General features: G+C 41.0%; 1 protein-coding gene across 2 annotated transcripts in view; it reads right to left on the minus strand.

The window, feature by feature from the left end:
• The window catches only part of ubr2 (ubiquitin protein ligase E3 component n-recognin 2), a gene marked incomplete at its 5' end in the record, with an annotated part of 44642 nt that overhangs the window by 10993 nt on the left and 7392 nt on the right, over positions 1-26257 (minus strand). The window contains 23 exons of one of the 2 annotated variants that reach the window (XM_080016798.1): positions 6766-6875; positions 7075-7177; positions 7494-7648; positions 8437-8485; positions 9968-10070; positions 10267-10319; positions 10633-10757; positions 11015-11078; positions 11345-11461; positions 11562-11627; positions 11766-11876; positions 12414-12475; positions 12699-12882; positions 13121-13249; positions 13775-13874; positions 14126-14289; positions 14688-14786; positions 15449-15537; positions 15760-15867; positions 18247-18367; positions 20970-21032; positions 21280-21418; positions 24746-24876. In XM_080016798.1, coding sequence (XP_079872924.1) covers positions 6766-6875; positions 7075-7177; positions 7494-7648; positions 8437-8485; positions 9968-10070; positions 10267-10319; positions 10633-10757; positions 11015-11078; positions 11345-11461; positions 11562-11627; positions 11766-11876; positions 12414-12475; positions 12699-12882; positions 13121-13249; positions 13775-13874; positions 14126-14289; positions 14688-14786; positions 15449-15537; positions 15760-15867; positions 18247-18367; positions 20970-21032; positions 21280-21418; positions 24746-24876 — 2445 coding nt within the window. Of the gene's footprint in view, positions 1-6765; positions 6876-7074; positions 7178-7493; positions 7649-8436; positions 8486-9967; positions 10071-10266; positions 10320-10632; positions 10758-11014; positions 11079-11344; positions 11462-11561; positions 11628-11765; positions 11877-12413; positions 12476-12698; positions 12883-13120; positions 13250-13774; positions 13875-14125; positions 14290-14687; positions 14787-14897; positions 14997-15448; positions 15538-15759; positions 15868-18246; positions 18368-20969; positions 21033-21279; positions 21419-24745; positions 24877-26257 lie in introns of both variants that reach the window. The other variant, XM_080016797.1, reaches the window with a different exon arrangement.

A 26257-nucleotide genomic window follows, 5' to 3' on the forward strand; every position in this document is an offset into this window, starting at 1 on the left:
CACACACACACACACACACACACACACACACACACTTCCTCTAATAAATGCTGGGGGTGTGGTCGACACTAAAAAAATCTATTTGATGTTTTTCCATGTACATGTTTGTTTCAATGTTTCTGATTTTCCGTGTACATGTTTGTTTTTCCATGTACATGTTTGTTTTCCCATGTACATGTTTGTTTCTATGTTTGTTTTCCCATGTACATGTTTGTTTCTATGTTTGTTTTCCCATGTACATGTTTGTTTCTATGTTTGTTTTCCCATGTACATGTTTGTTTCTATGTTTGTTTTCCCATGTACATGTTTGTTTCTATGTTTGTTTTCCCATGTACATGTTTGTTTCTATGTTTGTTTTCCCATGTACATGTTTGTTTCTATGTTTGTTTTTCCATGTACATGTTTGTTTCTATGTTTGTTTTTCCATGTACATGTTTGTTTCTATGTTTGTTTATCCATGTACATGTTTGTTTCTATGTTTGTTTATCCATGTACATGTTTGTTTCTATGTTTGTTTATCCATGTACATGTTTGTTTCTATGTTTGTTTATCCATGTACATGTTTGTTTTTCCATGTACATGTTTGTTTCTATGTTTGTTTTTCCATGTACATATTTGTTTGTTTGTTTTTCCATGTACATGTTTGTTTCTATGTTTGTTTTTCCATGTACATGTTTGTTTCTGTTTGTTTTTCCATGTACAGGTTTGTTTCTATGTTTGTTTTTCCATGTACATGTTTGTTTTTATTTTTCTGTGTACATGTTTGTGTACGTTTATTTTTTTCCATGTACATGTTTGTTTCTGTTTGTTTTTCCATGTACATGTTTGTTTCTATTTTTCTGTGTACATGTTTGTGTCTGTTTATTTTTTTCCATGTACATGTTGTTTGTTTCTATGTTTTTCCATGTACATGTTTATTTCTATGTTTATGTTTTTCTGTGTACATGTTTTTTTCTATGTTTCTTTCTTTCCATGTACATGTTTGTTTCGATGTTTGTTTTTCCATGTACATGTTTGTTTCTGTTTGTTTTTCCATGTACATGTTTGTTTCTATGTTTGTTTTTCCATGTACATGTTTGTTTCTATGTTTGTTTTTCCATGTACATGTTTGTTTCTATGTTTGTTTTTCCATGTACATATTTGTTTCTGTTTGTTTTTCCATGTACATGTTTGTTTCTATGTTTGTTTTTCCATGTACATATTTGTTTCTGTTTGTTTTTCCATGTACATATTTGTTTGTTTGTTTTTCCATGTACATGTTTGTTTCTATGTTTGTTTTTCCATGTACATGTTTGTTTCTATGTTTGTTTATCCATGTACATGTTTGTTTCTATGTTTGTTTTTCCATGTACAGGTTTGTTTCAATGTTTGTTTTCCCATGTACAGGTTTGTTTCTATGTTTGTTTATCCATGTACATGTTTGTTTTTCCATGTACATATTTGTTTCTGTTTGTTTTTCCATGTACATATTTGTTTCTGTTTGTTTTTCCATGTACAGGTTTGTTTCTATGTTTGTTTTTCCATGTACATGTTTGTTTTTATTTTTCTGTGTACATGTTTGTGTACGTTTATTTTTTTCCATGTACATGTTTGTTTGTTTGTTTTTCCATGTACATGTTTGTTTCTATTTTTCTGTGTACATGTTTGTGTACGTTTATTTTTTTCCATGTACATGTTTGTTTGTTTGTTTTTCCATGTACATGTTTGTTTCTATTTTTCTGTGTACATGTGTCTGTTTATTTTTTTCCATGTACATGTTGTTTGTTTCTATGTTTTTCCATGTACATGTTTATTTCTATGTTTATGTTTTTCTGTGTACATGTTTTTTTCTATGTTTCTTTCTTTCCATGTACATGTTTGTTTCGATGTTTGTTTTTCCATGTACATGTTTGTTTCAGTTTTTCCATGTTGATGTTTTTCCATGTACATGTTTGTTTCAGTTTTTCCATGTTGATGTTTTTCCATGTACATGTTGTTTGTTTCTATGTTGATGTTTTTCCATGTACATGTTGTTTGTTTCTATGTTGATGTTTTTCCGTGTACAGGTTTGTTTCTATGTTTGTTTTTCCATGTACATGTTTGTTTCTATGTTTGTTTTTCCATGTACATGTTTGTTTCTATGTTTGTTTTTCCATGTACATGTTTGTTTCTATGTTTGTTTTTCCATGTACATGTTTGTTTCTGTTTGTTTTTCCATGTACATGTTTGTTTCTGTTTGTTTTTCCATGTACATGTTTGTTTCTGTTTGTTTATCCATGTACATGTTTGTTTCTATGTTTGTTTTTCCATGTACATGTTTGTTTCTATGTTTGTTTATCCATGTACATGTTTGTTTCTATGTTTGTTTATCCATGTACATGTTTGTTTCTATGTTTGTTTTTCCATGTACATGTTTGTTTCTATGTTTGTTTTTCCATGTACATGTTTGTTTCTATGTTTGTTTTTCCATGTACATATTTGTTTCTGTTTGTTTTTCCATGTACATATTTGTTTCTGTTTGTTTTTCCATGTACATGTTTGTTTCTGTTTGTTTATCCATGTACATGTTTGTTTCTGTTTGTTTATCCATGTACATGTTTGTTTCTGTTTGTTTTTCCATGTACATGTTTGTTTCTGTTTGTTTTTCCATGTACATGTTTGTTTCTATGTTTGTTTTTCCATGTACATGTTTGTTTCTATGTTTGTTTTTCCATGTACATGTTTGTTTCTATGTTTGTTTTTCCATGTACATGTTGTTTGTTTTTATGTTTGTTTTTCCATGTACATTTTGTTGTTTGTTTCTATGTTTCTGTTTTTCCATGTACATGTTGTTTATTTCTATGTTTCTGTTTTTCCATGTACATGTTTGTTTCTATGTTTGTTTTTCCATGTACATGTTTGTTTTTCCGTGTACATGTTTGTTTCTATTCTTATGTTTTTTCATGTACATGTTTCTGTTTGTTTTTTCATGTACATGTTTGTTTTTCCATGTACATGTTGTTTGTTTTTATGTTTGTTTTTCCATGTACATTTTGTTGTTTGTTTCTATGTTTCTGCTTTTCCATGTACATGTTGTTGTTTATTTCTATGTTTCTGTTTTTCCATGTACATGTACATGTTTGTTTCTATGTTTCTGTTTTTCCATGTACATGTACATGTTTGTTTCTATGTTTGTTTTTCCATGTACATGTTTGTTTTTCCGTGTACATGTTTGTTTCTATTCTTATGTTTTTTCATGTACATGTTTCTGTTTGTTTTTTCATGTACATGTTTGTTTTTCCATGTACATGTTGTTTGTTTTTATGTTTGTTTTTCCATGTACATTTTGTTGTTTGTTTCTATGTTTCTGTTTTTCCCTGTACATGTTGTTTATTTCTATGTTTCTGTTTTTACATGTACATGTACATGTTTGTTTCTATGTTTCTGTTTTTCCATGTACATGTACATGTTTGTTTCTATGTTTCTGTTTTTCCATGTACATGTTGTTTGTGTTTCCAGGTACATGTTTGTTTCTATGTTGATGTTTTTCCGTGTACATGTTTGTTTCTGTTTGTTTTTCCATGAACATGTTTGTTTCTATTTTTCTGTTTTTCCATGTGTACATGTTGTTTCTGTTAGTTTTTCCAGGTACATGTTGTTTGCTTCTATGTTTCTGTTTTTCCGTGTACATGTTTGTTTCTGTTTTTCCATGTGCATGTTTGTTTTTCCATGTACATGTTGTTGTTTGTTTCTATGTTTGTTTTTCCATGTACACGTTGTTGTTTGTTTTTCCATGTACATGTTTGTTTCTCCCTGTACATGTTTGTTTCTATGTTTCTGTTTTTCCATGTACATGTTTGTTTTTCCGTGTACATGTTTGTTTCTATGCTTATGTTATTTCATGTACATGTTGTTTCTGTTTGTTTTTTCATGTACATGTTTGTTCTATGTTCATGGTATTCCATGTACACGTTGTTTCTGTTTGTTTTTCCATGTACATGTTGGTTCTATGTTCATGTTATTCCATGTACACGTTGTTTCTGTTTGTTTCTCCATGTACATGTTATTCTAAGTCGCTTTGGATAAAAGCGTCTGCTAAATGACTAAATGTAGATGTAAATGTACATGTTTGTTTCTATGCTTCTGTTTTTCCATGTGTACATGTTGTTTCTGTTTGTTTTTCCATGTACATGTGGTTATTTGTTTCTATGTTGATGTTTTTCCATGTGCATGTTGTTTGTTTCTGTTTGTTTTTCCATGTACATGTTGTTTGTTTCTATGTTTGTTTTTCCATGTACATGTTTGTTTCTATGTTTGTTTTTCCATGTACATGTTGTTGTTTGTTTCTATGTTTGTTTTTCCATGTACATGTTTGTTTCTATGTTTGTTTTTCCATGTACATGTTTGTTTCTATGTTTGTTTTTCCATGTACATGTTTGTTTCTATGTTTGTTTTTCCATGTACATGTTTGTTTCTATGTTTGTTTTTCCATGTACATGTTTGTTTCTATGTTTGTTTTTCCATGTACATGTTGTTGTTTGTTTCTATGTTTGTTTTTCCATGTACATGTTGTGGTTTGTTTCTATGTTTGTTTCCATGTACATGTTGGTTCTATGTTCATGTTTTTCCGTGTACATGTTTTTTTCTATGTTTCTGTTTTTCCATGTACATGTTTGTTTCTATGTTTCTGTTTTTCCATGTACATGTTTGTTTCCATGTTTGTTTTTCCATGTACATGTTTGTTTCCGTTTGTTTTTCCATGTACATGTTGTTGTTGTTTGTTTCTATGTTTAAGTTTTTCCATGTACATGTTTGTTTCTATGTTGATGTTTTTCCATGAACATGTTTGTTTCTATTTTTGGTTTTCCATGTACATGTTTCTTTCAGTTTGTTTTTCCATGTACATGTGCTTTGTTTCTATGTTTTTCCATGTACATGTTTGTTTCCGTTTTTCCATGTACATGTTTGTTTCCGTTTTTCCATGTACCTGTTTGTTTCCGTTTTTCCATGTACATGTTTGCTTCTATGTTTATGTTTTTCCATGTACATGTTGTTTGTTTCTATGCTCATGTTTTTCCGTGTACGTTTGTTTCTATGCTCATGTTTTTCCGTGTACACGTTTGTTTCTATGCCGATGTTTTTCTGTGTACATGTTTCTGTTTGTTTTTCCATGTACATGTTTGTTTCTATGTTGTTTTTCCATGTACATGTTTGTTTCTATGTTGTTTTTCCATGTACATGTTGGTTCTATGTTCATGTTATTCCATGTACACGTTGTTTCTGTTTGTTTCTCCATGTACATGTTATTCTAAGTCGCTTTGGATAAAAGCGTCTGCTAAATGACTAAATGTAGATGTAAATGTACATGTTTGTTTCTATGCTTCTGTTTTTCCATGTGTACATGTTGTTTCTGTTTGTTTTTCCATGTACATGTGGTTATTTGTTTCTATGTTGATGTTTTTCCATGTGCATGTTGTTTGTTTCTGTTTGTTTTTCCATGTACATGTTGTTTGTTTCTATGTTTGTTTTTCCATGTACATGTTTGTTTCTATGTTTGGTTTTCCATGTATATGTTGTTGTTTGTTTCTATGTTTGTTTTTCCATGTACATGTTGTTGTTTGTTTCTATGTTTGTTTTTCCATGTACATGTTTGTTTCTATGTTTGTTTATCCATGTACATATTTGTTCTGTTTGTTTTTCCATGTACATGTTTGTTTCTATGTTTGTTTATCCATGTACATATTTGTTTCTGTTTGTTTTTCCATGTACATGTTTGTTTCTATGTTTGTTTTTCTGTATACATGTTTGTTCTTATGTTTCTGTTTTTCCATGTACATGTTGTTGTTTGTTTCTATGTTTGTTTTTCATATTTGTTTCTGTTTGTTTTTCCATGTACATGTTTGTTTTTCCATGTACATGTTGTTTGTTTCTGTTTGTTTTTCTATGTACATGTTTGTTTCTATGTTTCTGTTTTTCCATGTACATATTTGTTTCTATGTTTCTGTTTTTCCATGTACATGTTTGTTTCTATGTTTCTGTTTTTCCATGTACATGTTTGTTTCTATGTTTCTGTTTTTCCATGTACATGTTTGTTTGTTTGTTTTTCCATGTACATGTTTGTTTGTTTGTTTTTCCATGTACATGTTGTTTGTTTCTATGTTTGTTTTTCCGTGTACATGTTGTTTGTTTCTATGTTTATTTGTCTCACCCGTGGTGATTCTCTCTCTCTTGGAGTAGTAATGATGAATAGTTGTTTAAAGACCAAAACATGTTAAGATGGTTCTCCAAAGAGGGGAGTTGGTGGTGGTTGTGTGTAACAAAAAGCTATGCTCTGGTCATCCCACAGCTCGTCACAGGACAGAGTTATTGCAGCAGTTGTTGATGATTAAAGAATGAATAAAGCGTTTCATTGCAGGTTGAGAAGTTGAACTCCACTTGCAGACTAACTCTGTCCTAGATGCAATGGAACAAATACTCTGTGTTGTATGTCCAGCATGCTGACAACACAGGGTAAAAATAATAATAATAATAAAGTGTGAGTGTTTTAGGGTAGCTACGAGCTCTCTTTTTTTTTTCCACCATACATGTATGTACTTGGCATGGCACCCAGACGGAAGTCTGATTTAAATGTATCCTAAAATATGAACAAATATACTTATTAAACAGAGGGAATTTGATATAATATAAGCCTATTTCCAATAAAGGCCTGGTACCCTCTGCAGTTGAGGTAAATAAAGGCAGAGGTCAATATTTGAGGAAATACAGTAGATAGATATACATGTAGAGTGTTCCGGACAGGTTGTGTACCTTGAGGATCCAGTGGATCATGTCCTTGTGAGCCTCCAGGTGGGGAGCGTTCTGCAGACTCTCCAGCAGAGCCAGAATACTGCCGCTGGTGCTGGGAGCCTCACCCGGACCTGGACACATACACACACACACATTAGGGACAACCTGATAAGGACTGCTAGCACTCTGATAACAGCAGCACATTCAACCTCAAAGTAAATGCACTAAGCTTGTCTTTAATGAGGTCTGATGTAGTAGGGGTGTGTGTGTGTGTGTGTGTGTGTGTGTGTGTGTGTGTGTGTGTGTGTGTGTGTGTGTGTGTACACTAACGGCTGATCTTGCTGGTGAAGCTGAAGGTGATGTCGTCGTCTCCACTGCTGCTCTCCAGCTGCTGCTTCTCCTCCAGCAGAGCCATTCCCATCAGGTGCAGAACCTGCACGGATCAGTCGGAGACATGGGGGAGATTTAGCTTAAAGTGCAGCTATAGCTCTGAACAATGAAAATGTGTGTTTAATGTATCAGTCTGGCACCCAAGAGAACGCAGTTGCAAAGCCCTGATCTACTCCTTAAATCTACAACTTCATTTCTTGATTATAGGTTGAGAAAACCAAAAAAATACATAGGTTATTCTCAAAGTTTTGTGTTTTGTATTTTTTTTTAAGTTGCTCAAATTGACCAAGTTATGTTAATGATAACTACACAGCAGCACAGACACAGTTTATCACTCTAGTCTTATCTGCTGCACCCACCCTCTGCAGCATGGACTCGGTGCAGTGTCCCCCACTGGGCTCCGTGGTCCACTGCAGCACGGCGCACAGCAGTGACAGCAGCACGTCACACTGCAGCAGGTTCACCAGGCTGGCAAACAGGGGGCACAGGGGGGGGACTGAGGGGGGAGGCAGGGCTGCACACACACACAGACACAGACACACACACAGACACACACACGATAAATTAGTGACAAAAAGTCAACCAAACGTCAGTCTCCGAGAAGAGTCTTTGTCAACCCGGTCGCAGGAAAAACAAAAGCTTCATTCGGGGGTTACACCTCGTCAAAATGAACCTTCACTTCTGTACGGCTGCACCCGTGTCTGAAACTCTAGAGGTCTTTTCATTTCAAACTCATTTTAACAAATATACATGTTCAGTCGCCTCGCTGGTTGTCAGACACATGTACGCCACATTTCAGTGCAAATTGTGACAACATGTAATTTAAAGGTGTGTAAATTAATAAAATAATAAAAGGGCCTAATAGGTTGAACCGATGTCATGTTTAACCGGTGTGATCAACAGGTGCTTTGTGCGCGCAGTGCTTGTAAATTGAATGTATATTTTAAAGGCTGGGTATTAGATTGAGTATTTATCCGTCATGTAGCACCGTGTTAACAACGTTACTTATAACGTTCTTTCTCAGCCCAGGAACTCAAACCATTTTCTGATGCCCCAAAAACATATTTTTACATAATTAAACTCATATGATAAAACTGCAACGATTAGTGGACTAATGGCTTGAACTGACGACTAATAGTCGACTACAGTTTACATACAGTACATTTAATACTTAAGAGGAAGTGGGGGGGTGAAAGAGCGGAAGAAAGGAGGAAGTGAAGGATAGGAGTGGGTGGAGATTAGTTGGACAGGAGGAGACAAGAGTGTTGGATGAAAGGGGGAGAGGTAGAAGAGTATTCTTACCAGAATCTTCTGCATTCTGTCTCTTCAGTTTCCTCTGTGCCTCTTCAGCCTACACACACACACACACACACACACACACACACACACACACACACACACACACACACACACACACACACACACACACACACACACACACACACACACACACACACACACACACACACACGACCAACAGTAACCACGACAACAGATTTTTTTGTCACGATATGGATACCAATTATAGCGGGCAAAAAGTTCTGATAACTAATTATCATCTATTATATGCAGATATTACATTTATATTTTTACTATATATTTTTATTTTGGCAGAAAAATAAATGTAAATCCAGTCGTGACAGGGCCTGTCGCTTTAAGACATTGCATTGTGGGTAATGTAGGAGCCCTGTTGGCGTGTGCCTAGAGGAGAGGATACACTTTCCACGTGTTATTACTTCATTCTTAAAAGGTAGAACGTGGCTGTCCACTGCCTGTCCTCAAACAGTACGGCCTCCTTGTCTGTGTGGAAACCACTGATTGTTAGAAACAACACGCTTCCATTTAAACCACCAAACACTGCATTTCATCCACATCATAAACTTTTGGGACTAAAATAAAACAGACAAGATTCAGACCCGATGCGTCGGAGCGGCAAGCGAACTTCATGTGTGAGGTCACAAACACGGAATTTGTTTTTGATTGACTTTAGGGAGAGTAAGGAATGTCAGTTTTCTTTTATTTTAGGACTAAAACTCCAGCAGGGATGTCGGCCGATCCCTGATGTTCGCTCAGTCTCAGCTTACTATGCACACCGACAAACTTTTACAGGTTATTTCATACTCCCCAAGATTACATTTATTCTTCTCTAAAATGAAATGTCCACGGACGAATGTCGACTCTATTGAAGATTTAGTGAAGCAACGGAAAGTTAGAAGAACATTCAGAGTTTGACTTACTGCTACCGGTGGCTTCTAAATCTGTTCATGCCTGGTGTCAGCATTGGAAGGATAAAACCTTCATCAGCACTTGTCAGTGACATTTCAACCGATACCAAAAGTTATTCAGAAGAGTTATCGTCCGGGCCCTAAAGACAACGCTCAGTACAGTGTGTGTATTCTCATGGTGTGTGTGTTGTCAGTGTGTGTGTGTGCTGTCATTGTGTGTGTGTGTGCTGTCATTGTGTGTGTGTGTTGTCATTGTGTGTGTCTGCTATCAGTGTGTGTGTGTGTTGTCATTGTGTTTGTGTGTTGTCATTGTGTGTGTGTGCTGTCATTGTGTGTGTGTGCTGTCATTGTGTGTGTGTGTGTTGTCATTGTGTGTGTCTGCTATCAGTGTGTGTGTGTGTTGTCATTGTGTTTGTGTGTTGTCATTGTGTGTGTGTGTTGTCATTGTGTGTGTCTGCTGTCAGTGTGTGTGTCTGCTGTCAGTGTGTGTGTGTGCTGTCAGTGTGTGTGTGTGTGCTGTCAGTGTGTGTGTGTGTGTGTGTGTGTGTTGTCAGTGTGTGTGTGTGTTGTCAGTGTGTGTGTGTGTGTTGTCAGTGTGTGTGTGGTACCTTGGACTGGTCCGCTCTTGAGTAATGGTGGAAGTAGAGGTTGAAGTGTTTGGTCCAATCTGGTCTGAGCTCGTACAGACCTCGACCTGTGACCCCTGGCTTCCTGCACACACACACACACACACACACACACACACACACACACACACACACACACACACACACACACACACACACACACACACACACACACACACACACACACACACACACACACACACACACACACAGTCAGTCAGTCAGTCAGCAAACTACACCTTCACTACAACTCCAAACTAAGTAGAAACTCAGTGACTGACTTGAACAGAGCCACGGTGTCGATGACTTTCTCCAGGCCCGTCTCCTTGTTCTCCTGGAAAACAGAAAGATCAGTGTTGCTGTTGTAGTAGTGGAAGTTGTTTTGGGTGTTGTTAAGATGGAGGTGGAGTTATGAGTAGTGAGTTATGGATGGAGTTAAAGGGGGATGGCGTTTTGGTTGGGGTTAACATTGTGGTGGAAGACGAGTGGTGAAAACATGGGGGTGGGGTCAGTGAGTTTTAAGTGGGGTTAACATGATGGGGGTGGTGGGTGACGGGTGGTGTTATGTCTGTGGTAATGGGTGGGGTTAACAAGGGGGGGGTGAGGTTTGGGCAGGGTTATCACAGGGGTGGGGTTCACCCACGTACGTTTTCTGGCAGGGCTTTGACCAGCTCGCTGTGGGCCATGGGCTTGATGGAGAGCTGATGGATGATCTCCCTCCTGATGTCGTCACACGACTCCACCTGACCTACGCCCTGCACGTAGCGCTCGCCTGGGACACACACGCACGCAAATATTAAAGGAAAATTCTGGGATGAAAAAAGCTGTACAACACCAATTCCTTTAACGGGAATAAACAGACTCAGTTACAGTAAATGACATTGGTTCTTTTCACACATGACAGTCTTTCAGGATTGAACCAGAACAGGTCAATCAAATGGAAGTTTTGACATAATGCAAATATGATCTGCTATGTTATGAGAATATTGTATCATAATAAAATAAAATAGTTATTCCGTCCATACTCACCGACGACCATGATGATGAGATGTAACATCTCCTCTATCAAGGTGTTGTTCTGCTGCACCACGTCCTGGGAGAGAGAGAGTTTTTCAAAGCTTTCACTTTTACTGTGGTTCCAATGGTACAAGTATGACAAATTAATACAGAATCAAAAAATAATTACAAAAATAAAAATAAAGTATTTAAAAAAAAAAAAAAAGTCTTGAAAGAAAAACAAAAACCCAAAACAACCAACTGGTTGTTTTTTTGGAAGGAGCAACCACAGAGCAGGAGGTGAGAGGGTGCTCTGAGCTCTGAGGTGTGTTGTTGTGTTTTGTTTGCATGTCGCGTCCAGACCTTGTTTCCGTCTCGGTATCTCTTCCTGCAGTCTGCCGAGCTGAAGATGTGAAACAGCTCAAAGCGACTGAGAACCACCAACAGGAAGTGGTTTGGATCCATCATGGAGGCCGCAACCTGCCACACACACGCGCACGTGCACGCACACACACATTGGAATATTGTTCCCCTCTAAAAGAGAGCTCTGAGGTCTCTGATGTGTGTGTGTGTGTTGTACCTGCAGCATGATGATGTCCTTGTCGAACATCTCCACCCTGCACTTCACGTTGTGGTAGTAGTAGATCTATGGAGCACAACACGTTCACCTGACTTTAATATTTTGAGGAGCTCAAGGCCACAGATTGTTGATGTGGTAGAATCATGGAACCCCTCTCTCCTCCCACAGAAGGGAGGGAAGCGAGACGTGAGCGGGCGGAGTCACCTGGTTGATGAGGGAGAAGCCGTTCCTCCTCCACATCCCAGCATGCACCTGGGCACACAGCACCAGGCAGCGCAGCGGGTGCTCCAGCAGCATGGGGGGGCTGAGCTCGCTCTGAGGACACAAACCCCTCATTTCTTCAAGAGAACGCCCATATTTTTATTTATATATATATCTCTCAACCCCTATTTTGGAGTTGATTATCGGTCAATATCTGAATGTGACAACTAGGCTTATAGTTGACAGTCTATCTGCACTGGTTTGTTTAAATGTAATGGTTTGTTTGAACGTATTGTTTTGTATAAATGTATTGTTTTGTTTGAACATTTAGTTTGAACGTATTGTTTTGTTGAAATGTATTGTTTTGTTTGCTATCATATTCTTACATGTCTGTGTTTTTAGGGTGTCGTGTGTCATGGTTTAATGTTGTCCTGGATAACAGGAAGACTAGCTGGTTGTCAAGGCATCAGCTCATGGGGATAATAAACCATAATAAACGTCTGACTAAAAGACAAGCAGGCTGAAATACCCTCATACAAGTAGAGGCCTTATGCGGATAAATTCCAGGGCAAAATCATTCTCGAGTGTAATTTCTGATCCAACTTGTCTGCACTTGTCAGTTAAGACAAATAAATAATGAGCTCCACCCACCAGGGGGAGCTGCTCAGGGAAGCGGTTTGCCAAGTCTGTCTTACTGAGGAGAACATGGAGACCTGGACAGAGAGGAAGGAAAGAAAACAGCATTACAATACAATCCCATATAGTGGACTAGTATTACTACTATTAGTACTAGCACTATTAGTAATACTACTACAACTATGTAGACAGAGACTGTATCATAACTGTTGTTGACCTCCATGACCTAAAATGCTCCATTCGTTATCCATTTGATAAAGCTCTGTAACTGTGATCAAGTGGCTCTGTGTGTGTATTTACCGGCCAGCAGTCTGGAGACAGGCAGATGGATGGACACCTTCTCCTGTGAGACCTGGTACCTGATGGTTTCCACCGAGTGACCGGCCAGGCTCAGGCTGATTGGCTGCTCTCCGTCCGTGAAGCCGCCATGACACTGGCTGAGCGCCGACAGGCACCTCTTATAGGCCTCGATCAGCACGCGCTCCTAACACACACACACACACACACACACACACACACACACACACACACACACACACACACACACACACACACACACACACACACACACACACAGGATTTAGTCTAATCTGTGTCCGCCAACTGCTCCTATAAAGAATCGTTTTTCTCAAAACTCTTTAACTCTTCAAACTTCATATCTACACGTGTATGTATGTGTACATTTGCATGTTGTCACGCATGTTTCAGGGTGTGTGACCTACATCTGTCGCACACCACTCCTGCATCATGGAGATGATGTGTGTGAGCTTCATCTGGAGGGTGAAGGCAGCTTCCCACTCTGGCTCCATCTCGATGTGCTGACCCACCTGCCGCACCACCGGGTCCATGCCCTGCAGGACCACAACCAGCCTTTAAAAGCAGCCTTCACATCCAGAATCAGCCTTTAAACCAGTCAGTACTAAGAGAACCAGTCAGAACCAGTCAGTCGGCCTTGCCACAGAGAACATACGTGCGATCGCTCACTTTTACAATTAAAAATAAATCAATTATTTTAAAATGACCATGAAAAATCCTGGTTTCTGATTGGCTGGCAGGTGTTTATGCCATATTGATCATAGTTCTGTTCTAAATCGGTGCCTGTGATAAACTGAGCTGTGACCAAAGCAACAATATTAAATAATCAAACCATAACAGACGCTTGTTAAAACTGCTTCATTTATTTGTGACTATGACCACAGCCTAATATTCTGTCTTTCCTGAGTAACCATGGTATCAACTTGATAATGGCGTTATCCAAAGATACTTATGCAAATTATATTTCTTTGGGTACAAAACAATTGTGGTGAATTTTGTGCATCCACGTGTGGTCCCACTGATGAACACAGGGTGGCAGCCTAAAGGGCGTGGCAGCACACCTGCATGCATTTGAGCAGCTCCAGGAAGGCATCCAGACCTTCCAGAAACTTCTCCCTGAGCTGCTCGCTCCACTCGCTGGGACGGCTGATCAGAACGTACCTGCAAAGACAACGTTTTAAAGTTAGACTTCAAGATATAAAGTTATGTGACAATATTTAACACCGTCGTATGGAAGCTCTACGACGATATTTCACAAATAGTTGCGACAACAACGGCAAGCTGTGAGCTAGTTAAGCTGTACACTTGTATATGATTATCTGCTAAATGAACGAGAATGAGGTAAGATCAGAGCTTTCTCCCAGTATCAGAGTATTGATTATCAGAGTATTGATTATCAGAGTATTGATTACTTAAGGTCTCCGATCAGGCTCTGGACGCGTCGGAACTTGAAAGCCTGCAGAGCTGTGTAGCGCTCGAACTGGAAGCGACCCTGCAGGTCCCTGTGGCGCAGGTGGTCCACGAAGGTCCGGATGATGGTGGTCATCAGGTTCTCCTCCACGATGAGCATGCGCGCCTGGCGCGCGCACACACACACACACACACACACACACACACACACACACACACACACACACACACACACACACACACACACACACACACACACACACACACACACACACACACACACACACACGTGGATGTTTTAATGTTATACGCTTGAAGTGTTCACTCTGAACGTCCATCAGTGACACGCTGCGTAGCTCACTCAACCTTTCTTCCGTCTTTCAGAACGTGTGACCTTCACGGGGTCGCTAAATCCTTCAAAGACAAAACCGGCGTTTGAGCCAAATCCTTTAAAGTCAGGTTGAGTTTTAAAGCCCCTTCAGCAACACAGACTCGTCATTCTGTCAACATTTTAACATTCACCATCTAAACATCCGAGTACTGCACGCGGGTGGAGGTACTCACCAGGGACGGCACGGTGAATATTTGCACTGAGAGGTCAGTGATGGAGTATTCTCTGTCATGGTCATCTTTCACATAGTCGCTCTGCAAGCGCTCATAATTCTAGCAGTGGCGGGGGGTGGAGGAGGCGCAGGGATGGATGGAGGGAGAGAAGAGAAGAAGAGAGGAGTGTGTGCGGGTGGTAGTGCAGTTTGGGGAGGGGAGGGTACTCACCACGGTTGGGACAGTGAAGAGCTGAACAGACAGAGAGGTCACAGACACTACACGCTCGTGGTCATCGTCCATAAAATCTGTCTGGAGGCATCTGTAGTTCTACAGAGTGGAGGGGACGGGACCATCACCTCTGGGTCAGAGGTCACAGCCACCCCCCCCCCCCAAAAAAAATCCACTTCACAGCCCGGGAATAAACAGATCTCCCTCCATACTGCGGCTGGACACACACAATGTCCAGTTTGATGCTTAAACGCTGAGTTCAGGGGTTCACAAACCTTCACTGGCAGGAGATTTAGAATGGGGGTTTTTTTGCACAAAAAATAGGGAAACAAAATAACCAGTATAATGTAAATAAATTATAATAAACCAATTATAATTTCACTGTAGACCCCCTGCAATTCCTTTGATTACCACAAGGGATCCCGGCCAAAGTTTGGAAAACCCTGATCTAGGTTGTTGAAGGTAGACCTTTATCTTCAGATCTATCTCCAGATGTTGAGCACATGATGAACCCGGTGTTTTCTGAACTCTCCACAGTGGGATGATCTTACTTTTGCAAACTGGATGGCGAAGAGTTTTTTGTACTTGAGGTCCATGAGGAGGCTGTTCATGAGGAGCTGGTGGTAGACATTCCTGGCTCCTGGGGAGAAGCACAGACAGACGGGAAATTAACGAAGGAAATGCCAGAAAATCAAGGACCATAGAACAAGTCCTGATATAAATTAGAGATTTGATCACACACACACACACACACACACACACACACACACACACACACACACACACACACACACACACACACACACACACACACACACACACACACACACACACACACACACACACACACACACACACACACCTTTCCACATCTTGGAGTCACAGAGCATGAGAGTATCGACCAGGGAAGAGTTCTCTCCCTCTGGACCCCTCTGCAGCCCCACCTGGCACAGGATCCTCCTCAGGGCATCTGCGTGCACACACACACGTACGCACATTAGCCAGTGTAATGTGTGCAAACACACCAATTGAACCAGCTAATATTTGCCTACAGTGTAAGTAGAAAGTCAACATGGCTGCATGTGACTAGTCCATATTATTGTTTAACGTATTTCAGAGTATTGTATTGAGTGAAACAATCTGTCGTCGAGGTTTAAGCTGCATTGAGCAAAATTCAAAGAAATGACGACTGAGGCAAACAAACTTGTTTACTCATGGACAGACTCTGTCATTTGGAGATAACAGGGAGCCATGCCACGCAATAGACACAGGAACAAAGATGCCTCAATTTGCTGAGCCAGACAGTAAATACCACCGCCATATTGGCCCGGAGTTCATTCTGCTCCTTTCTTAGAAGCTTTTCAGAGTTTTGTGCTGTATAAGGCTGCACAAGAGTGTGTATAGACTCAGGATGCAACAGTACAGTGGGCCCACGGTTCGGTATGTACGTATGTATCACGGTTTTGAGACCACAGTAACGTTACGGTATATTTAAGATTTATTTTAAAAAGTTAAAAGGTGTAAAAAAAGGTTTTTACAGTAGTCTGCCATAAATAACTACTGCAACGCTCTGTGTGCATGACTGTGGGGGGGGGTTCAAGTTCATTAGTGGGTTGTTATAATTTGCATAAGTTTATCTGATTAGGGGGGAGGTGTCCAGGATAGTGGGAAATTCAATTATTATTATTTTTTTTAACCCTGTGTTGTCAGCATGCTGGACATACAACACAGAGTATTTGTTCCATTGCATCGAGGACAGTAAGTCTGCAAGTGGAGTTTAATTTGTCAACCTGCAATGAAACTCTTTATTCATTCTTTAATCATCAACAATTGCTGCAATAACTCTGTCCTGTGACGAGCTGTGGGACGAACAGAGCACAGCTTTTTGTTACACACAACCACCACCAACCCCTCTCTTTGGAGAACCATCTTATCATGTTTTGGCCTTTAAACTAATCATCATTACTACTCCAAGAGGGAGAATCACCACGGGTGAGACGCCCCACGACCACAACGCACGGACCGCAGGCCCGGCGCAAGGTCCCGCACTGACAGACCTACACACCGCCCACACCCCCCACCAGTGCCAGTGCAAGGGCTGGGCCCGCCCCACCACCTCATCCAGCCTCAAGTCCTGAGCGCTCATCCACGTTGAACGGTCGTTTAACAGGGAGGTGGTTCAGTGAGGAGTACCTGTAGTAAAATAACCTATAGTAATAAAACCTCACAGTCAGACCAGTGCCTGTGTGCCTTCGTTTTGTGAACCTGATGTGACAGTGGGTGCGCTCCCTTTCAGCCAGGGCAACTCCTGGGGAGGGAGGAGCATAGGCTGTCTAACATTTGCCGGCAGCATGAGACGGAAACTTAAAACAAATACAACATAAAACTTGACAAAGACAAACAAAAAAAACAACAACAAAAAAAAACAAAAAATGGCTCATCACCCAGAGAGACTCAGTTCCATTCATTCCTACAAAAGAGCTGTTCAAAAGAACCAGATCGTTTCGTGAACGACATGGTGCGAGTTTCTGAAGAGTGTCGTAGAGTGTTGTAACGAAGAGAGACGCAGCCATCCCAGGGGTTATATTCAGATTGGACACCTTGATTGATTGCACTCTTTATAAAATAATTTCTAGGAAGTCTTATCTTGGGTTTCTATGGGAAAGGTTCTGTAGCCGTGTGCAGCTGAAGAAAAAATAAAAATAAAATTGACCTCTTGCGCAAAGCTAGAGTAATGCTTAAGTGACCGATGGAGCAGCAGTTTAACGTGGGTTTAATAGGAAGCAGCACTTCGGGCCCCCACACCGCACCCGCACCCTGCTCCAACGCATCCGGTGGATTTCTATCATAATATCCTAATACTGTGGTTCACGTGTGCGTATTAAACCGTACTGTTGCATCCCTAGTATAGACTGAAGTATAGTTGTGTTTTTAATGGAATAGATTTTTTTTGTATTTTTGTACTGTATTTTGAAATATTGTATGATATTTAGACATTGTTTACGAAGGGAAATAGTGTTCGCCAATTTTCATTAATTAAGAAGATAACTAATAGGCCTACAATCCATGAATCATTTATATTCTTGGCTTTTTATTGTGACTTCATAATGCGCATTTTCATAGATTCAAGAGATTCAAGATTTTTATTTGTCACATACATATACATACTTCCATACATATATGCAGTGAAATGTAATACTGCATATATCATAATAATTTCACAATGAGATATATATATATATATATATATATAATGTGACACATAATGTGAAAAATAGATCACATCACATTATCTGTGATTTAAAGCAGTGTCACAACACACTCTACACACTTCATTAGATGCACCAACCTGAGTATCCTAGAATGTGTCCTAACCAGGCCAAAATCTTCAGAGCAAAGCACTGATGAGCGACAACAGAGGAATGCATCACCTGGACCTTCAGAGGCTTGGACTGACGGCTGGTGTGCCTCTGAAACACACATGCATTAAGAACTAAATAAACAAACAAAAAGATAGATAAATGAATAAATACATGTACAGTGGGGCAAAAAAGTATTTAGTCAGCCACCAATTGTGCAAGTTCTCCCACTTAAAAAGATGAGAGAGGCCTGTAATTTTCATCATAGGTTCACCTCAACTATGAGAGACATAATGGGGGGAAAGAATCCAGGAAATCACATTGTAGGATTTTTAATGAATTAATTGGTAAATTCCTCGGTAAAATAATTATTTGGTCACCTACAAACAAGCAAGATTTCTGGCTTTCACAGACCTGTAACTTTTTCTTTAAGAGGCTCCTCTGTCCTCCACTCGTTACCTGTATTAATGGCACCTGTTTGAACTCGTTATCAGTATAAAAGACACCTGTCCACAACCTCAAACAGTCACACTCCAAACTCCACTATGGCCAAGACCAAAGAGCTGTCAAAGGACACCAGAAACAAAACTGTAGACCTGCACCAGGCTGGGAAGACTGAATCTGCAATAGTTAAGCAGCTTGTTGTGAAGAAATCAACTGTGGGAGCAATTATTAGAAAATGGAAGACATACAAGACCACTGATAATCTCCCTCGACCTGGGGCTCCACGCAAGATCTCACCCCGTGGGGTCAAAATGATCACAAGAACGGTGAGCAAACATCCCAGAACCACACGGGGGACCTAGTGAATGACCTGCAGAGACCTGGGACCAAAGTAACAAAGGCTACCATCAGTAACACACTACGCCGCCAGGGACTCAAATCCTGCAATGCCAGACGTGTCCCCCTGCTTAAGCCAGTACATGTCCAGGCCCGTCTGAAGTTTGCTAGAGAGCATTTGGATGATCCAGAAGAGGATTGGGAGAATGTCATATGGTCAGATGAAACCAAAATAGAACTTTTTGGTAAAAACTCAACTTGTCGTGTTTGGAGGAGAAAGAAAGCTGAGTTGCATCCAAAGAACACCATACCTACTGTGAAGCATGGGGGTGGAAACATCATGCTTTGGGGCTGTTTTTCTGTAAAGGGACCAGGACGACTGATCCGTGTAAAGGAAAGAATGAATGGGGCCATGTATCGTGAGATTTTGAGTGAAAACCTCCTTCCATAAGCAAGGGCATTGACGATGAAACGTGGCTGGGTCTTTCAGAATGATAATGATCCCAAACACACCGCCCGGGCAACGAAGGAGCGGCTTCGTAACAAGCATTTCAAGGTCCTGGAGTGGCCTAGCCAGTCTCCAGATCTCAACCCCATAGAAAATATTTGGAGGGAGTTGAAAGTCTGTGTTACCAAATACTTATTTTCCACCATAATTTGCAAATAAATTATTTAAAAATCAGACAATGTGATTTTCTGGATTTTTTGTTCTCATTTTGTCTCTCATAGTTGAGGTATACCTATGATGAAAATTACAGGCCTCTCTCATCTATTTAAGTGGGAGAACTTGCACAATTGGTGGCTGACTAAATACTTTTTTGCCCCACTGTATATATGGGGTGGGTTATAAGAGGCAGCAAGTGAAGAGTCAGTTGTTGAAGTTGATGTTGAAGCAGCGTAAGGATCTGAGCCACTTTGACAAGGAGCACATTGTGATGCTGGACGACTGGGTCAGAGCATCTCCAAAACCACAGGTCTTATGGGCTGTTCCCGCTGTGCAGTGGTTACTACCTACCAACAGTGCTACAAGGAAGGACGACCGGTGAACTGGCGACAGGGTCATGGGGCCCAAGGCTCATTGATGCACGTGGGGAGTGAAGTCTAGTCCGTCTGGTTGGATCCCACAGAAGAACTACTGCAGCACAAAGTGTTGAAACAGTGAATGTTGCTGTGATAGAAAGGTGTAGAACACACAGTGCATGGCAGCTTGCTGCGTATGGGAGCTCACAGTGTCCATGCTGACCCTGAACTGACCCCAGAACTGGATCACAGAGCAATGGAAGAAGGTGTGGAGAGAAGGTTGGATGGATGGATGGATTTCTTCTCCATCATGTGGATGGATGGGGTTAGGGTCCGATCGATGGAGCGTCTGTGGGATGTGCTGGAACATCAAGCCCGATCCATGGCAGCCCCACCTCCAACTTCCAGGACTAAAAGGATCTGCTGCTAACGTCTTGGTGCCAAATACCACATGACACCTTCAGAGTGTGGTGGAGTCCATGCCTCCACCTCACAACTGTTTTGGCATCACAAGGAGGAGCTCCACAATATTAGTGGTTATTAGTGGTAGTTTTAATGTTGTTGTTGATTGGTGTATATAACAAGATGCAATCATTGACAATTTTTCTCTGTTTCTGTGAGCAAATAAAGTCAAATTAGTCATTATGTTGACAGCCCTCATGGTGTGTTTTCCACAATCAAGTTTGAAAAACAACTCTGTCAAGATTCCTTTCACTAATTTAAACTCATAGAACCAAGGACACAGCCATCCATAGCAACCTAACACACCCCAAGTGCACAGTCAAATTAGCCAGTCCATAAAGGAACAACAAAATAAAATGTCATCAATCAACCTAATGCTGATGAAGAAATATGTCGGTTAAAAAACACTTTGGTTCCTTGCAACCAGGACATTGGAACGGGAAGGACTCACCACGATGATCGACTTGGCCTGTTCGCAGAACTGGAAATCACCAAAGCGCACGGATTTCCTCCCCTGGAAGAGCAGAGAGCCATCAGCACCTTCTCAAAGCCCACAAGAACCTTCCTTAAAAAAATTACCTCCCTAAACCATTAAGAACATCCCTAATACAACTCTAGAACCTTCTTAAAACCTACTAGAGCCTCCCGAAATATTTCAACTTTCATAAAACCCACAAACCATTCCAAAAATCCACTAGAACCTCCCCAAAACCCATTAGAAATTCCCCAAATGCAGACCACTGGACGGTCTCGGGACTCACGTCTCGGTCCACGGTGGTGGCGAAGCTCACAGCCTCCTTCTGGGTGCAGTTGACAGCCTTCTGCAGGGTGTAGATCACCTGCTCGTAGGTGTGGACCTCATCGTTGAACAGCATGCAGTAGTAGGTGTCCGCCCGATCCCTGGACAGAGGTGAGCAGATTGGTCTCTTTATTTGAGTGAATTCATATGATCATCTATTTCAATGAGATGAACCACATTTTGGTCGACATATCGTCAACAAAGACTCTCTCCACACTGCTACTTTTAAATCCAGGCGCCTTCAGGTGAATAATCAGCCTGTTTTAAATTGCGATTTAACCGTTTATTCCTAAATGTGTAGTATCACTCCTACTGAGTATCTGGGCCGGCTACGAGTCCGAACAAGCGAGGTGGGTGCCGGTTCGAGTCCCACCCTGTTTAAGTGTGCAGGCCTGTTACATCAAAGCCCATCTGTTACAGCTTTTTATTCCTATGGCTTTATTATTGTGTTGATGTATTTTATGCCTTAGCACTTTGAACAGCCTTGTGTATGAATGAGCTTTACAACTAACATTTCCCTGCCTTATATGAGCAGATATTGTGATTTTTTGATAATGTGTAAAATTTCTACTGATTATTGTGATAATGTTGCACCAAGTCCCTCTGCAGTGGATCCATGTAGTTAAACATCTTTCAGTTGTGTTGTATTTTCAGGAAATTGAAAGATACTTATGGTAGAGAACTTTGCAACCTTAAAAAAAATTACAATTAGAAGATGTGACCCAATACATCTATCATCGATACATTTTTATAAGCTCACTGAGCACTTTATTAGGAACACCTGTACACCTCATAAAATTATGTAATATGCCAATCCTGTGGCAGCAGTGCATAAACTCATGCAGATACGGATGTCAGTGTTTTCGACGGTGGCATGATTGTTGGTGCCGGGAGGGCTGGTTTGAGCATTTCTGTAATGGCGGATCTCCTGGGATTTTCAAGCAACAGTCTCTAGTTTACTCTGAATAAGTGGTCGACCAATATTTTTTTTTCAGGGCCGACACCAATTATAAGTAATCAGGTTTTGTTCCTGTATAAATGAAAAAGTAAAAATAAATAAAATCAGAAAAAAAAATGTAACTGGGTAATGTCATCATAGATATACAGTAGATCATAATGATTGTGATTTTTATATTGCAACTTCCACGGAAGGGTATTAGTGCCATGCAAAAAAACCCAAAAATACCCATGTTTCAGAATAAACTCTCTCTTTTTACTTTGAAAAAACAGCCTCTCATCTCAGCTGTGCCTCTCTCTCTCTTCCTCTTTCCGCACGTCCTTCCCACAAATAGGGAATACGTGGTTGTTTGGCTGTTTACTCGTGACGTTCAAGTTCAAGAGATTATTTGTCAAAAACATATACGTATAACAAATCCGTTAATGCTGCGGGCAGGTCTACGGCAATATTTTACGACACCCTGCTTTACGTGATCTGCACTTGGGAGCGAGTGTAAATAAACATGGTGGAATGTCTCGCTCTGGGAAATTACTCATTGGATGGATCATGGAATATTACAGTATTTGCCCGTCTGCGGCACCATGAAGGGAGGGTAACAACTGAGCCAAACACAAGCAGCTTTTTGTTTGCAGATTGTATTTTAGTTCAAGGTTTCAGTGAATTAAAGTTTACATCTTCAATTTTGCAAAGAAGTCGGATTTTGATAAACTGTATATGTGTGTCCCACCACAGCAATAGTCGCCATCTCGCGCATTTCTGAAATCACCAGCTGCAGCTAAATAAGTTGAAAAAAACCTTTCTTGGAGGAAAATTCGATTTGTGAGACTCATAATATTGATAGACTCTACATTTTGTTGTGTTGTCCGTACTTTTAAACTCCAAAATAATTCCACTTTTATAAAACATGTATATTCTTACTGTTAAATAAAAGCATTTTTTTAAAAAGCAAACTGAGTTGTGTTGTTGAGCTGTTTGTGATTGGTCCATTCGGCAGTACGTTAAGTAGCCATGACAGCTTAGTTTGTCCTCCAACCAGTTGTGTTGTGGGAGCTGAATGAAGCTGGTGTGGGTAAAACTTTGGAGGTGATCATCTCAGAATCACAGTTTGCCACACGCGTGTCATTAACAAGTAATAGCTTTAAAAATATTTGCTTGATTTGCACAAGTGACACCTTGTTTGGAAGCTCTGATTCTACACTTTCAAATGATGCGAGAAAAAAAAAAATCTCGAAAACCGCCAAATGATCCTAAAATAAGCGGTGGGTCACATATGTCCTTATTTTGCATCTCCTGTGCATTTGAGAGCCCCAACAAGCTCCTTCCCCGTACTGTTTTTTAAATTTCGTTATTTTATCTGCAATCATGTCAGACAAAATAACGATTCCGATAATCGGTAATAAGAAATATCGGATCCGGTCAACCCCCATGGTGCAATAAATAAATAATAAAAATAAAAACATCCACTGAACGGCAGTTCTGCGGATGGAAACACCTTGTTGATGAGCGAGGTCAACGGAGAATGGCCAGACTGGTTGGAGCTGACAGAAACACGATGGTAACTCAGATAACCACTCTGTACAATTGTGGTGAGCAGAAAAAAATGTCAGAAGCTGCTTTCACACATGCACTGCTAAAACTCTGCAGTGTCCTCGCGCCATGTCCTGCATCCAGCACACTCTACAGAGGCTCCGCCCCTTGTCTAAAGCAACCAGAGTATTTCCAGGTGGTGCCAACGCTTTCGACACAGACAATCTCCAGTTGTGTCCTACATGTGTCAAAGGGCAACTCGGGACAATGTCGGTATAATCAGATCCAGACATTGTCTGGAGTGCATGTGTGAAAGCAGCTAGAATGTACAACACATCGAACCTTGAGGTGGATGGGCTACAACAGCAGAAGACCACGTCGGGTTCCACCTCTATCAGGCAAGAACAGAAAGCTGAGGCTGCAGTGGGCACAGGCTCACCACAACTGGACAGACGAAGACTGGAAAAACATAGCCTGGTCTGATCAATCTCCATTTCTGCTGAGGTGCACAGTTGGTAAGGTCAACAGCATGAATCCATGGACCCAACCTGCCTTGTGTCAACAGTCTAGGCTGGTGGTGGTGGTGGTGGTGGTGGTGGTGGTGTCATGGTGTAGGGAATTTTTTCTTGGCCCATTACTACCAATCAATCATGGCTTGAATGCCACAGCTTATTTGAGTATTGTTGCTGACCGTGTGCATCCCTTCACGGCCACAATTGACCCACCTTCTAACATTTACTTTCTGCACGATGATGCACCGTGTCACCAAGAAAAAGTCGTCTCAAACCGTTTCATGAACGTGAAGATGAGTTCAGCGTTGTTCAGTTTCCTTCCAAGTCAGAGGATCTGAATCCAGCAGAACCCCTTTGGGATGTGATAGAACGGGAGATTGGCAGTATCAATGTGCAGCTGACAAATCTGCAGGAAATTAAATGAAACGTACGGGTGCTCCAGGCCAGCGGGAAGCAGTTCCTCTTTGTCCCAGGTCAACATGTCCACCGCATACTTCAGGACGACAGAGAAGATGTTGTAGCAGCGGGCGACCATGTCCTCGGACAGCTGGGCTAAGGGGTCCTGAAAGGGACAAAACACAGTCAATCCAAGACAGCACCCCCTAGAAAGCTGTGAGCACAGGCTGGAACATTAGCACTGCACCTAAAATCAGTCAATTACTTTAAACTGCTTGGGCCTTCTTTTTTGTAAATGTTATACCACTATCATAATAGCATAAATACATTTATTATTGTGTTCATCATGTCCTATGTCCACTTCTTCAAAAAACGGATATAAATATTTTGGGATGTACGGTATATAGAATTTCCAATACGGTGGTATTATGTCACACAGCGTTGAGTCAAATTAAAAAGAAGCTAATCTTCAGATCATCACCTCATACACTGAAACCTTACACGTTAAAGGGAACAGCACTGTTTTAACAATGTCTAGGTGTAGAGGAGGATTAAAGGAGGAGCAGAGGGGACGTAGAGGAGTAGAGGAGGTGCAGAGCAGGATAAGAGGAGTAGAGGAGGTGCAGAGGAGGATAAGAGGAGGTGCAGAGGAGGATTGCAAAAGCTGCAGAGGAGGATTACAGGAGGTGCAGAGGAGGATTAGAAGAGGTGCAGAGGAATTAGAGAAGGTGCAGAGGAATTAGAGGAGGTGCAGAGGAGGATTAGAGGAGGTGCAGAGGAGGATTAGAGGAGGTGCAGAGGAATTAGAGGTGGAGAGGAGGATTAGAAGAGGTGCAGAGGAGGATTAGAGGAGGTGCAGAGAAGGTGCAGAGGAGGATTATAGGAGGTGCAGAGGAATTAGAGGAGGTGCAAAGGAGGATTAGAGGAGGTGCAGAGGAGGATTAGAGGAGGTGCAGAGGAGGATTAGTGGAGGATTAGAGGAGGTGCAAGGGGGATAAGAAGAGGTGCAGAGGGGGGTAGAGGAGGTGCAGAGGAATTAGAGGAGGTGCAGAGGAATTAGAGGAGGTGCAGAAGAGGATTAGAAGAGGTGCAGAGGTGGATTAGAGGAGGTGCAGAGGAATTAGAGGTGGAGAGGAGGATTAGAAGAGGTGCAGAGGAGGATTAGAGGAGGTGCAGAGAAGGTGCAGAGGATTAGAGGAGGTGCAGAGGAATTAGAGGAGGTGCAAAGGAGGATTAGAGGAGGTGCAGAGGAGGATTAGAGGAGGTGCAGAGGAGGATTAGAGGAGGTGCAGAGGAGGATTAGCGGAGGATTAGAGGAGGTGCAGGGGGGATTAGAAGAGGTGCAGAGGGGGGTAGAGGAGGTGCAGAGAGGGGGTAGAGGAGGTGCAGAGAGGGGGTAGAGGAGGTGCAGAGGGGGGGTAGAGGAGGTGCAGAGGGGGAGTAGAGAGTAGAGGAGGTACAGAGGGGGAGTAGAAGAGGTGCAGAGAATGATTAGAGGAGGTGCAGAGGAAAACAGAAGAGAGGAGGCGCAGGGCATGACTCCCACT

This window comes from Zeus faber, assembly GCF_960531495.2.
Source record: "Zeus faber genome assembly, chromosome: 16".
NCBI lineage: Eukaryota > Metazoa > Chordata > Actinopteri > Zeiformes > Zeidae > Zeus > Zeus faber.